Source organism: Watersipora subatra, chromosome 10, assembly GCF_963576615.1.
Source record: "Watersipora subatra chromosome 10, tzWatSuba1.1, whole genome shotgun sequence".
In the NCBI taxonomy this organism is placed as follows: domain Eukaryota; kingdom Metazoa; phylum Bryozoa; class Gymnolaemata; order Cheilostomatida; family Watersiporidae; genus Watersipora; species Watersipora subatra.
Window position 1 is genome coordinate 51736981 of NC_088717.1, and position 16239 is coordinate 51753219.

Sequence of the window (16239 nt, forward strand, 5' to 3'; positions counted from 1 at the left end):
AGCTCCAAACTAAATAACTCCAAGCTTATTCTTAACGTTGCCACTGACAGCTTCAAAGCTAAAAACCAAAACAGAAAGAGTAATTGCTTTTAAATCAAACGACATTTTCAAGCTACAATGGCTAACAAATGTATTGAATGTAGTTAAAATGTGTCGCTAATAGAAAAATCTACAACTTGTAAAAAGTGGTAAAAGCTGGCAAGCTTACAAATTGATTAAATAGAAATTGGTTCATAATATGTAGCAGGTTATGCAAAAAGCAAAAACCTGTAGATTTGTTATGAGTTTACTACGATTACTTTTTTATAAAGTGACTCACATTTTTGTTCAGCACTTGAACCAACCAACACATTGTACTGTCTACTACCAATTGTTTCCAGCACCAAGTGGGAGTTCTGTTGTTGTTCACTGTAGTTACTAGTCTGTCATGACAAACTGTGGTTTTTTGCGGAGTTGTCCCCCATTAAGCGGGGGCGAGCAAAGCAAGCGGAGAACAACTAGATTAGCTTGTTGTGGTTATCACAAAAAGGAATTTTAAAGGTCAAGGAAAATGGCTACCTTGAAGAGAAAAATTAAAAATAAATTGAAAAATAATAGTTTTCATATGTTTTTTAAAAGCTGTGGTAATCAGGTTTCTATATTTAAAAACCTAGATTTGGTAGATATTTTTATTTATATCCATCTATATATATAACTCTCAGTGTTAGTCTGTCTGTTGGTCTGTTGTTCACATGTCCTGATATAGTGATATAGTTAGGAGCTAAAAACCCACCTAACATTGGAGTCAAACTCAAGACCTTTAGTTCTGAACAGGAAAGCTAACCAATAAACCAAATGGCCTACTTGCAATTAAATAGATTAGTTGTGCGCATACTTATTACTAATGCTAATATTTAATGGTAATTGGTGAAAATACCTGTGCTTATACAATACAATATCTAGCATGCTTGAACTAAAAGAAGATATTAAAAGAAAAATTTTACTAGAAAAAAAGCGGGCTCAGACTTCCCCAAAATTCTGTAAATATACGTATATATAACCTAAACATAATTCAACTTATAGCACACACAGAAATAAACAAACTATTTGATTAAAAAATTAGAATGGTAAATGTTGATGCTAAATATGTTGGTTGAAAGTAAATTTTCTATACAAAAACTTTTTTATTACCCGTGCAGCGCCATACATCCAGCTAGTTATTATATATTAGTTCTCTGATTTAACAGGTCGGAATTGTGGGTAGAACTGGCGCAGGAAAGTCGTCGCTGAGTGTAGCATTATTCAGACTAATTGAAGCTAGGAAAGGTTCAATATATATTGATGGAGTTGACATAGAGACTATAGGATTGCACCAGCTGCGGAACAAACTAACCATACTTCCTCAGGTACAAATTATCCAGGTTTACAATTGTATATGTATTCAGGAGTTAGTTTATAATATTGAAGATTTCTCTAGTACACTGATGTAGGAAAATGTTTTGTTTGAACTTAAACTAATATGCTGACAAAGTATAAGAAATATAATTTTTATTTGTATACTTGTAGACTATAACTGGGCCTATCCAAATATATAACAGAGCGTTCTTATAATATCTACAGTATATTATGTTCTACATTTTAGAAATACATTCTTGCAGTATAACTAGAAATTCCACTGTCATACAGCCCACGACCAAAGTGATATTGGAAAAAAAGAAAGGGTACTGATGGTTGAGAAATGCAATATTAGCAGTCAAATGGCAGTGCAGTGCAATAGGATAACTGCAATGGTAGCTGTAATATACTGGGTGTGGGTGTTATTATATACAACAAACAGCAATAATGAAAGGAAAAGATTATATGTTTATATCTCTCCCCTTGCAATAGGAGAAATGCAATATTGGCCAATATTAGAAGTAAAATGCACTGATATTATTAGAATAATCAATATTATTAATATAGTGATAATATAAAACCGATGCACAATTTTGTTTACATTTAAAACGTCATAGTTAGTGATATCAAGAAGTTGTGATATTTATACAGATTTTTAGAAAATCTGTACTACGTAGTCATTGTTCTGTAGTCATCCAAACTTATAATTAAATATCGTAATAATCTCATAAGAATCGTTAAAAAAAATATCGTCATTTCCTTCACTTACACTGCGTTGGACATCAGTTAGAATACCAAAGTACTCAAGTGTCTAAAATGTCAGTTTGAAATCAGCAAAAATGAAACGATTTCAGTACTCCTACGTTAATTACAGAAACCGTCGACAATGCCATAGATTGGTAAAATGTGCACGTTATTTTTTTGCGAAATGCGCACGACTTAATCGTTCTATTCTCTGTCGCCCAGCGTTTCAATTTCCGGTCTTAACTTTTATTAAACCAAGCTTGTCAAGCGTTTTGTGACGATTTTTGTCCAAATAAATCTGTTTATTTGTGTATAATCCGATCAGATGGGTAAGTTTTAAGAGAATTTTGATAATTTACAAAGACTTGGTAACATATTTAAATAGACTTATATGTGTTTTGTATCGTTATTATACTTTAACTAATCTACAAAACGATGGTTAAATTTGTTGATGAAATTTCGAGACAAGGGTTCGTCTCATTGTTGATGAATAATTTTCGTAAGTTGTGTGCACATGCATTTATCATAAAAACTCTCATACTTCACTTCCGCTCGTTTGTTCGTGGGATAATAGACACGATTAAAGCATTAAGTTGCAGAGTTGGGTTGGTTTGTGTACATTTGAATATGCCAATATATATATACGTGAATCGGCATGTACATGTACATAGCCAAGGGCTTTAAGGCTACGGTACTGGGCAAAGGCGTTGTGCCAATGTGTTAATGTCTATGCAGACAAAGAACGCATGGCACATAAAATAGCTGCTATGTATGTTTAGTAACACCTGTACTAGCTGTATACCGGGAGATGCAATAGCGTTCTTTTTAATAATCTGTGTTTTTATTATAACACTTCACACGGTGAGCTCGCTATTTCTGGTAATTTACCAAAACCTGAAGAGCACTCATTTCTAACAGAGTTTTCTAATAAGTTATAAGTGATTTAAAAGTATAGAAAAAAGAATGACATTTGAGGTTCAGCCTTGGGGCCATTGGCAGCGTTGGCAGCATTGGCATTTTTAACAGAACACATTAATACGAAGCAATTTATCCAATAGCCAGCAGACTGCATCAATGGCTGCAGCTATGTTAAACATTGCATCACACACTCATTTGAAAGAAGTACACTATAGTAATGTTGTTACTATTTTTAGCAGTGAACAAGGTGTATATTTACATATAGTGCATGAGCTGACCTCATTGTAAGACTACAGATGTCTGCATAGTGAGCTTTATGGGTGCTGTATTGTATAAGTAGCTTATATCTCCTGGTTACATTTTTCTGAAGTATGTATATGATTTACCAGTATAACAATCAATAATGAGCATATTCAGATAGCAGCAGGTAAGAATTCATATAGAGTTGATAATACTCATATTGTAACTAATGACTACAAGTTGTTAGAACTTTAGTCCTAGAAATAGAAATATTGTCTAATGCAACAATAATTATTGTACAGTATAGTTATTCAGACAAGATACTTCCAGCCATACCTGCTGTAGGTGTGAGTGATTATGTTTTGGTCTATTCTGGCTTACTATTTTGACATCCAGTGCTTTTATGCAAAAAGCCTTTAATCGATGTTAAATCTTAGGGAAACAATTAATTTTTTCACATTCCTAAGTTTTACATCAAAAAATCTGACATATATAAGCAGTATGCATTTATTTTTGTCTTTTGATGCAAACATTTTAAACTTCATCAAATCTTTTTACACATAGAGAACATGTATATAGTACAAGGCATATAGAGAACATGTATATAGTACAAAGCATATAGAGAACATGTATATAGTACAAGGCATATAGAGAACATGTATATAGTACAAGGCATATAGAGAACATGTATATAGTACAAAGCATATAGAGAACATGTATATAGTACAAGGCATATAGAGAACATGTATATAGTACAAGGCATATAGAGAACATGTATATAGTACAAGGCATATAGAGAACATGTATATAGTACAAAGCATATAGAGAACATGTATATAGTACAAGGCATATAGAGAACATGTATATAGTACAAGGCATATAGAGAACATGTATATAGTACAAGGCATATAGAGAACATGTATATAGTACAAGGCATATAGAGAACATGTATATAGTACAAAGCATATAGAGAACATGTATATAGTACAAGGCATATAGAGAACATGTATATAGTACAAGGCATATAGAGAACATGTATATAGTACAAAGCATATAGAGAACATGTATATAGTACAAGGCATATAGAGAACATGTATATAGTACAAGGCATATAGAGAACATGTATATAGTACAAGGCATATAGAGAACATGTATATAGTACAAAGCATATAGAGAACATGTATATAGTACAAGGCATATAGAGAACATGTATATAGTACAAAGCATATAGAGAACATGTATATAGTACAAGGCATATAGAGAACATGTATATAGTACAAGACTTATAGAGAACATGTATATAGTACAAGACTTATAGAGAACATGTATATAGTACAAGGCATATAGAGAACATGTATATAGTACAAGACTTATAGAGAACATGTATATAGTACAAGACTTATAGAGAACATGTATATAGTACAAGGCATATAGAGAACATGTATATAGTACAAGGCATATAGAGAACATGTATATAGTACAAGACTTATAGAGAACATGTATATAGTACAAGACTTATAGAGAACATGTATATAGTACAAGGCATATAGAGAACATGTATATAGTACAAGGCATATAGAGAACATGTATATAGTACAAAGCATATAGAGAACATGTATATAGTACAAGGCATATAGAGAACATGTATATAGTACAAGACTTATAGAGAACATGTATATAGTACAAAGCATATAGAGAACATGTATATAGTACAAGGCATATAGAGAACATGTATATAGTACAAGACTTATAGAGAACATGTATATAGTACAAAGCATATAGAGAACATGTATATAGTACAAAGCATATAGAGAACATGTATATAGTACAAAGCATATAGAGAACATGTATATAGTACAAAGCATATAGAGAACATGTATATAGTACAAAGCATATAGAGAACATGTATATAGTACAAAGCATATAGAGAACATGTATATAGTACAAAGCATATAGAGAACATGTATATAGTACAAAGCATATAGAGAACATGTATATAGTACAAAGCATATAGAGAACATGTATATAGTACAAGGCATATAGAGAACATGTATATAGTACAAGGCATATAGAGAACATGTATATAGTACAAAGCATATAGAGAACATGTATATAGTACAAGGCATATAGAGAACATGTATATAGTACAAGGCATATAGAGAACATGTATATAGTACAAGGCATATAGAGAACATGTATATAGTACAAGGCATATAGAGAACATGTATATAGTACAAGGCATATAGAGAACATGTATATAGTACAAGGCATATAGAGAACATGTATATAGTACAAAGCATATAGAGAACATGTATATAGTACAAGGCATATAGAGAACATGTATATAGTACAAGGCATATAGAGAACATGTATATAGTACAAAGCATATAGAGAACATGTATATAGTGCAAAGCATATAGAGAACATGTATATAGTACAAAGCATATAGAGAACATGTATATAGTACAAAGCATATAGAGAACATGTATATAGTGCAAGGCATATAGAGAACATGTATATAGTACAAGGCATATAGAGAACATGTATATAGTACAAAGCATATAGAGAACATGTATATAGTACAAGGCATATAGAGAACATGTATATAGTACAAGGCATATAGAGAACATGTATATAGTACAAGGCATATAGAGAACATGTATATAGTACAAGGCATATAGAGAACATGTATATAGTACAAAGCATATAGAGAACATGTATATAGTACAAGGCATATAGAGAACATGTATATAGTACAAGGCATATAGAGAACATGTATATAGTACAAGGCATATAGAGAACATGTATATAGTACAAAGCATATAGAGAACATGTATATAGTACAAGGCATATAGAGAACATGTATATAGTACAAGGCATATAGAGAACATGTATATAGTACAAAGCATATAGAGAACATGTATATAGTACAAGGCATATAGAGAACATGTATATAGTACAAGGCATATAGAGAACATGTATATAGTACAAGGCATATAGAGAACATGTATATAGTACAAAGCATATAGAGAACATGTATATAGTACAAGGCATATAGAGAACATGTATATAGTACAAAGCATATAGAGAACATGTATATAGTACAAGGCATATAGAGAACATGTATATAGTACAAGACTTATAGAGAACATGTATATAGTACAAGACTTATAGAGAACATGTATATAGTACAAGGCATATAGAGAACATGTATATAGTACAAGACTTATAGAGAACATGTATATAGTACAAGACTTATAGAGAACATGTATATAGTACAAGGCATATAGAGAACATGTATATAGTACAAGGCATATAGAGAACATGTATATAGTACAAGACTTATAGAGAACATGTATATAGTACAAGACTTATAGAGAACATGTATATAGTACAAGGCATATAGAGAACATGTATATAGTACAAGGCATATAGAGAACATGTATATAGTACAAGGCATATAGAGAACATGTATATAGTACAAGGCATATAGAGAACATGTATATAGTACAAGACTTATAGAGAACATGTATATAGTACAAAGCATATAGAGAACATGTATATAGTACAAGGCATATAGAGAACATGTATATAGTACAAGACTTATAGAGAACATGTATATAGTACAAGGCATATAGAGAACATGTATATAGTACAAGACTTATAGAGAACATGTATATAGTACAAGACTTATAGAGAACATGTATATAGTACAAGGCATATAGAGAACATGTATATAGTACAAGACTTATAGAGAACATGTATATAGTACAAGACTTATAGAGAACATGTATATAGTACAAGGCATATAGAGAACATGTATATAGTACAAGGCATATAGAGAACATGTATATAGTACAAGACTTATAGAGAACATGTATATAGTACAAGACTTATAGAGAACATGTATATAGTACAAGACTTATAGAGAACATGTATATAGTACAAGGCATATAGAGAACATGTATATAGTACAAGGCATATAGAGAACATGTATATAGTACAAAGCATATAGAGAACATGTATATAGTACAAGGCATATAGAGAACATGTATATAGTACAAGGCATATAGAGAACATGTATATAGTACAAAGCATATAGAGAACATGTATATAGTACAAGGCATATAGAGAACATGTATATAGTACAAGGCATATAGAGAACATGTATATAGTACAAGGCATATAGAGAACATGTATATAGTACAAAGCATATAGAGAACATGTATATAGTACAAGGCATATAGAGAACATGTATATAGTACAAAGCATATAGAGAACATGTATATAGTACAAGGCATATAGAGAACATGTATATAGTACAAGACTTATAGAGAACATGTATATAGTACAAGACTTATAGAGAACATGTATATAGTACAAGGCATATAGAGAACATGTATATAGTACAAGACTTATAGAGAACATGTATATAGTACAAGACTTATAGAGAACATGTATATAGTACAAGGCATATAGAGAACATGTATATAGTACAAGACTTATAGAGAACATGTATATAGTACAAGACTTATAGAGAACATGTATATAGTACAAAGCATATAGAGAACATGTATATAGTACAAAGCATATAGAGAACATGTATATAGTACAAAGCATATAGAGAACATGTATATAGTACAAAGCATATAGAGAACATGTATATAGTACAAAGCATATAGAGAACATGTATATAGTACAAAGCATATAGAGAACATGTATATAGTACAAAGCATATAGAGAACATGTATATAGTACAAGGCATATAGAGAACATGTATATAGTACAAAGCATATAGAGAACATGTATATAGTGATAGGCATATAGAGAACATGTATATAGTACAAGACTTATAGAGAACATGTATATAGTACAAAGCATATAGAGAACATGTATATAGTACAAGGCATATAGAGAACATGTATATAGTACAAGACTTATAGAGAACATGTATATAGTACAAAGCATATAGAGAACATGTATATAGTACAAAGCATATAGAGAACATGTATATAGTACAAAGCATATAGAGAACATGTATATAGTACAAAGCATATAGAGAACATGTATATAGTACAAAGCATATAGAGAACATGTATATAGTACAAAGCATATAGAGAACATGTATATAGTACAAAGCATATAGAGAACATGTATATAGTACAAAGTATATAGAGAACATGTATATAGTACAAGGCATATAGAGAACATGTATATAGTACAAGGCATATAGAGAACATGTATATAGTACAAGACTTATAGAGAACATGTATATAGTACAAGACTTATAGAGAACATGTATATAGTACAAAGCATATAGAGAACATGTATATAGTACAAGACTTATAGAGAACATGTATATAGTACAAGACTTATAGAGAACATGTATATAGTACAAGGCATATAGAGAACATGTATATAGTACAAGACTTATAGAGAACATGTATATAGTACAAGACTTATAGAGAACATGTATATAGTACAAGGCATATAGAGAACATGTATATAGTACAAGGCATATAGAGAACATGTATATAGTACAAGACTTATAGAGAACATGTATATAGTACAAGGCATATAGAGAACATGTATATAGTACAAAGCATATAGAGAACATGTATATAGTACAAGACTTATAGAGAACATGTATATAGTACAAGGCATATAGAGAACATGTATATAGTACAAGACTTATAGAGAACATGTATATAGTACAAGGCATATAGAGAACATGTATATAGTACAAGACTTATAGAGAACATGTATATAGTACAAAGCATATAGAGAACATGTATATAGTACAAGGCTTATAGAGAACATGTATATAGTACAAGACTTATAGAGAACATGTATATAGTACAAAGCATATAGAGAACATGTATATAGTACAAGACTTATAGAGAACATGTATATAGTACAAAGCATATAGAGAACATGTATATAGTACAAGACTTATAGAGAACATGTATATAGTACAAAGCATATAGAGAACATGTATATAGTACAAAGCATATAGAGAACATGTATATAGTACAAAGCATATAGAGAACATGTATATAGTACAAAGCATATAGAGAACATGTATATAGTACAAAGCATAGAGAGAACATGTATATAGTACAAGACTTATAGAGAACATGTATATAGTACAAAGCATATAGAGAACATGTATATAGTACAAAGCATATAGAGAACATGTATATAGTACAAAGCATATAGAGAACATGTATATAGTACAAAGCATATAGAGAACATGTATATAGTACAAAGCATATAGAGAACATGTATATAGTACAAAGCATATAGAGAACATGTATATAGTACAAAGCATATAGAGAACATGTATATAGTACAAAGCATATAGAGAACATGTATATAGTACAAAGCATATAGAGAACATGTATATAGTACAAAGCATATAGAGAACATGTATATAGTACAAAGCATATAGAGAACATGTATATAGTACAAAGTATATAGAGAACATGTATATAGTACAAAGCATATAGAGAACATGTATATAGTACAAAGCATATAGAGAACATGTATATAGTACAAAGCATATAGAGAACATGTATATAGTACAAAGCATATAGAGAACATGTATATAGTACAAAGCATATAGAGAACATGTATATAGTACAAGGCATATATACACACATTGAGATTGCTCAAGGTAAAAGAACATGTATATAGTACAAGGCATATATACACACATTGAGATTGCTCAAGGTAAACAGATGTATAGCCAAAACATAATAAAAACATGCACCAATGTTTTTGTTCAATTCTAGTGCCAATGGTTTTAGGCAACTTGTATTTGGTACTCCAGCCATCAATGTTTTTAGAACTGAGCAATTTGAATTTTTAACCATTATTCTAAGCCTTTTCAGTAGCTTAAAACCAATAGTACTGAAGTTCAACAAAAAATCTAGCATGATTATTATTTTGTTGTACAATAGAATAGCTTTATCTTTTATATGTGGATGCTTTTTTGCATTTGTTTTTTGTACAATAAACCTTCTCCACTATCACATATATTTACAATGTTGTGTAACCGTACAGTAATCAGCCACATTAAAATGCATATCCCCTTCCCAACAATTAAATTAGTTCTGCAATTTTATGTGGTATATTGTAAAATTGTTTCATTTTGTAGGATCCAGTATTGTTTTCAGGAACAATAAGAGATAACCTTGACCCTCTTCATCGTTATTCTGATTATAAAATTTGGGAGGTTCTGGAGCAGAGCTACTTAAAAGAACACATCGAAAACCAGCCTGAAATGTTGGAGTACAATTGTGGTGACAATGGGCAGAACTTTAGGTCAGTACATTTTGGAGGTTGGTGGGTAAAACCTTTAAAAGAGTATTTTTAATCTCTACTATGTAGGCCTACTATTTTTGTAGCCTGTTGTAGATATACGGGTAAACTGTTGGCTGACCTCACATTTGTATATTACAAAGATCAAACTTGAATGAATATTTTGCAATGACCACATAATTCTGAACTGCGGCAGAATTCTTGTTTTGATTCCATAGCCTTTTTATTGAATGGGCGTTTTTATTACATTAAAGGTGTATACTCTGTAAGAACATTAAAGGTGTTTAACATACATGTACTTAACAGCAAATACAACAATCACTGAATACTTGAAAACATATTACTCGCAAAAAACTCAGAAGTGAAAAGAAAAATCTACCAGCAGGCCACAGAAAACATGATCTTTGCGTTTTTGAACTCAGAATATTTTGTATAAGATTTCCATTAAATGTTTGTTGAATTTGTCATACAATAGTAATGGGAATGTTTGATTTTTCATTTTTTGTCTGTAGAAAAGCATAAAAAGTGTTTGAAAGATAACTTTTAAAAGAGATTCTTGAGCGAAAGATCAAACCTATTAATTTTACTACATTTGCTTGGCTACAAATGTGTAAACATTTTGATAGTTACGCATTGCCATTAAGAGATCTTCCATTTGGTTTGTCATATACAGTAATAAACCAGCACATGCTAAAGGTTTTAACCAGATAAATCGGCCCTCAGAAAGAGAACTGACAGCTATTGTTGAGCTTTATAAGAATGATCAATAGTAAACATAGATAAGTTTTTTGATCAGACAGTTTAGCCTTGCAGCAAAAGTTATCAGACTATGAGGCTTTAAGACTATCAAAAACTACAGCTTTATTTTGGAACTATGGTTAGGTAAATTGATTCAGTATTCCTATATGAGTACTAGGCTACAGGATGTCTTATTTTCAACAATTCATCATAAGATATTGTATAGCCCTGATAATAATAGCAATGATAATAATAGTAGCAATAATAGTAATAATAATAATAATAACAGCTCATATTTTGAGGAAGGTCCTCTCTTAGTGGAATTGAGGAAGATGTTGAATCCTTTGGACTTTTGTTAAGACCCGGACTCAACACGGACTAAAACCAGTCACCTACCACCACACGACTGTGAAGAAAAACTTTTACAATAGTAATAATATTATATCAATAATCAACTTAATATTTTGCTAACTTATTAATGGTAAGAATTACTTTATTTAATTTATTTATATTAAATATTATTATTTCCAAATTTATACATTATTTTTAGTTATATTGTACTATTTAATATAAAAAACTGTTATTTTTAATTTATCTACTATATTAATTATTATCTTACCAGCGTAGTCATGCTAGGGTTCCTTCAATCATAAGCTATTCTCTGGTTGTTGTTAGGCCTTTTTGAAAACTTATAATAATACTTTGGTGCACACACCAATGAATTTTGTTTAAGATTTAAATTATTATTTTAATTAGACCTAGTTTTATTTAACGACACTGACATCTACACTGACTGTTTCCATGCTTTTTAACGAGAGATGTTATTCTATGGAAAAAGAATTTTTTAGAATACTAATATTCTAAGTAAACTGTAAGAATCTGATGATTATATTTTTGTTAGATGGTAATGTTCTACAAGTTTTATGTTTGGTAGGTATGACTTTTAACTCAAAAAGGCAAACTTATTCAGTTACAATATATTTTTGATAACCTTATATATAAGTAATTATTGTAGATGAATGTCCAGCATTGTACGGAGAATTAATGTTTTTGCGCAGATAATTTATTTTTAATCAACATATATATCCGTTCAAAATTTACAACAGCTTATACAGAGTAGCAGGTTATGTAGTTGCCATTGGTTAAGTTTTTGTGATTCATTTTGAGTAACATAAGCTAGTAACGGAAACTAGTCTAAATCTTTACTATAATAAGAGCTATGCTTATAATTATGTTTATAATCGTTACGTTACGCATCACAATCTTTTAACCAATCATGATATTCGAGCGTGCTAGTAGTAACCAATACTATTTTGCGCTAGCGCTTTAACCGTGCATATTTTAACTAATCTAATAAGTATGTGTACATTTATTCTATAGTGTGGCAAGTAGGCCGTGTGGTGTAGGGGGTAGAAATGCCTGTCAGAAGAAACAGGGTCCTGCGTTCAATTCCATTATTACATGTTTTTTTTTCATTCCTGATACCTCCTGATATTCCTGATAACAGGACATGCCGATGACAGACAAACAAACATTCTTAAACCTAAAACGGACATACGAACGACTGACACTCACATTTACAAATATACATTACAAGTTCTTTATTCTGACTTGCAGTAATGCAGAATTTGGTTCATGAGATTTTGGTACATTGTAAAAACAATAATAATGTGCCAGAAGCTATAGCATCTGGTGTATAGTAAGTTGGCACCAAGAGCTTACCGCTAGTGTTTTTGTTTACAGTTTAAAAATTACCATAGCTACATCAAATTTTTGCCAAAAATCTTTACTATAACAAGGATTGTATATGTTCATCCAAAGTCATATATTGAGGCTAAGAAAAGGATTGCACTCAAAGGGATTCAAACTTCTAACTTTTGGCTAGGTAGACCAACACTCTTCCTCCTGTACCAATCAATCACTTTGCCCACCTTAGAATAATTCCTCACAACACACCTGGCTGTCAAGGTACTAGTGAAAATAACAGTGTTTGAAGAAATGATAGAAAATGGAGAGGCATCTTAAGCTTTTAAAGCCAAGCATATAACCTTTCCAGTTCTTAACTCTTTCTGTTGATCCGTATAAGCTGCTACCATATTGTATACTGTTTTTGTTTGTATAGATTCAGTATACTAGACATTAATCTACAATGTGTTCATTTCAGTGTTGGACAGCGTCAATTGGTCTGCTTAGCCAGGGCTCTACTAAGAAAGACTAAAATCCTTGTTTTGGATGAAGCTACAGCGGCTGTAGACTTGGAAACTGATGATCTCATCCAGAAGACTATAAGAACTGCATTCGCTGACTGCACAATTCTAACTATAGCTCATAGACTAAATACTATCATGGACAGTGATAGGTATGTATACCCTCCCCTAATCTTAATCATATCCCATAAATTTAATATTATCATGAACAGTGCTAGGCATGTATACCCTCCCTCAATCCTAGCTATAGCTTAAAAACTAAACACTATCATGGACAGTGATAGGTATGTATACCTTCCCTAAATCCAAACTATAGACTATAAACTGCTACTTACTTGAAAGGCAATATAAAACAATCCAGACAGAGTTATTGGTTTCTTTAACTGAATACTTGTACAGTGGAACCTCGGTTTTCAAACGTTTCAGTTCCCGACCAACTCGGTTTTCGACCAAAAAATTTGAGATTTGTTCGTCTCGGATCTCAAACATAAATTCGGTTCTCGACCAAACCAGAGCATGCGCGCTAGAATTAAAAGTTTAAAACAGCACGGAAACATGTGTTACCGGGACTCCAAAAACAAAGAAAGACGCTGTGAAAAACGAAAAATTGTTCGCAAAAAATGTTGAATGCAAAAAAGAATTGATAGCTCCATAAATTCTTTATAAAAAGGAAAGAACCATCTGGAACGCCGTCTCTTCTCAAGGAGATTTGCTAGGGAGACAAGTTCTCAAGTCGAGTTACCCTGAATTGTTTTGGAAAAAGAATATTCCTTTAAAGATGTGAAGTAAATGCTCCAATGCTGTTTATATTTTCTTTTTCACATGATTTTTACTGTAACTAATCTGTTGCATTTTTTGCTGTTTCATAATCAATTTCTGCAATTTTTAGTATTGTATCTTAACCTTTAATATTTTCGATGTTCTAAGAGCAAAAAATACAAAGTTTTTACTTTTTGTTTTCTTTTTTATCATCGTAGATAGAAAATAATTTAGTAAAATTAAACACGATCTATATCCACCCATTTTTATTTATAGTATGCAGTATACGGTAGTTCATGCATGGTGTAAAATACTAAAAAACACTTTACCAAAGTTGTTTTCTCGACGTGGAATAGATTAACATTTACATACATTAAATCTAATAAGAAATTTGTTTCGAGCCTCGAACAACTCAGTTTTCAAACAACCTTCTGGAACAGATTATGTTTGAGAATCAAGGTTCCTCTGTAATGCAGTTTGTCTCAGTTAAAAATAGATCAGAGCAGCACTAAACTTAATATTCTCTAATTACTATATATTATTTTAGGATACTGGTGCTGAACAAAGGAATGGTTGCAGAGTTTGATACTCCAGAGAATCTGTTAAAGGATGAGGAAGGCATATTTAGTAGCATGGTTAGAGAAGCTGGACTGAAGGCTAAATGATATATACTTTTGAAGAATGCATTTTATTGAGTTAAATTCCTCACTTGCTTCAAAAACAATGTTTACACTATAATGGCAATGCAATTTTAAAGTTCTTAAACAGGCAGTAATTTTGCATAAACTTGACTGAGGTGGAAGGAGTTTAATAACTCCATGGGAGTTACAAAATACTGATTTCACACTTCTGTAAAATAATTGCGCAAGTGAAAACTGTTCACGTGGTTTTTTTAAATTATCGTGTTGAGGAGTTAAAAGAAAATAGCAATTTCCTATTTTTATGTTATTTTTACGTTACCTCTTACAGAAAGTTTTATATATCTATGTATATATATTGTTGCTATGGAATTTGGCAACTAAAAAACTGCAAAAAATTAGCCTTGGCTTCACAGGTATTTGTTACTGGTCACTTCATTTAGTGAGCATCTCATGCTAGCATGCAGATGTGTGCCAGTTTTAAGGTCAAGGTCAGTTTTAATACATTTTTCAATTCTGCAAAGATATTAGACATCGAGTAAATTTTGTAGATTGTAGTAAAACCTTACCAAACTCATAGTTAACCAGACTTGAAAGTCTGTAATCAATGTGGGTTAGCAGTTTAGCTTGCCGTCAATTCAGATGATTAAAAAAATTGTTTAAAATTTAATTGCTGCCACATTAAAAAGACCAATAAAAAGGCTAATTTAGATTATTTTTTAAACTCCACATCAGTCAAGTATTAGTCAAGTATCTGTCAAGTATCTGGCAAGTGTTAGTCAAGTATCTGTCAAGTATCTGGCAAGTATTATTCAAGTATCTGTCAAGTATCTGGCAAGTATTAGTTAAGTATCTGTCAAGTATCAGTTAAATATCTGCCAAATATCAGTCAAGCATTTACTAAGTGCATAATTTTTTGTTTAGAATCAAACTTGTTATAAACTTTAAAGGTAATTATGCTTCACATATATAGTCAGCGGGCAATTTAGAATACTTGAGGTTTAGGTGGCCTAACACCCACAAGCATGTACACACGCCTACACACGCAAACACAGGCATACATACCCACACACCCACGCGCGCGTGCACATGCGCACACACTCGCACACACATACACTCGCACACACACGTACATACACACCCACACATGCATCAAGAAAAATTGAAATTTAATAATATAAATATACCGGCAACCATTTTGTTACAAGCGTTGTAATAAAATAGGAGTGTGAAATTTCAAGAGCAAATGATTTTTGCTGGCGTTTACCTCTAGATTGGTCATTCTAAAGCTGATGTCA

The 16239-nt window shown here is 31.3% G+C and overlaps 1 protein-coding gene across 1 annotated transcript in view; it reads left to right on the forward strand.

The window, feature by feature from the left end:
- The window catches only part of LOC137406602 (multidrug resistance-associated protein 1-like), a 44263-nt gene extending 28801 nt beyond the window's left edge, over window positions 1-15462 (forward strand). Inside the window, exons 23-26 of the mRNA XM_068093197.1 lie at window positions 1227-1385; window positions 10436-10602; window positions 13502-13696; window positions 14851-15462. Coding sequence (XP_067949298.1) covers window positions 1227-1385; window positions 10436-10602; window positions 13502-13696; window positions 14851-14968 — 639 coding nt within the window. The 3' untranslated portion in view covers window positions 14969-15462. The remainder of the gene's footprint in view (window positions 1-1226; window positions 1386-10435; window positions 10603-13501; window positions 13697-14850) is intronic.
- Window positions 15463-16239: the final 777 nt, after the last annotated feature.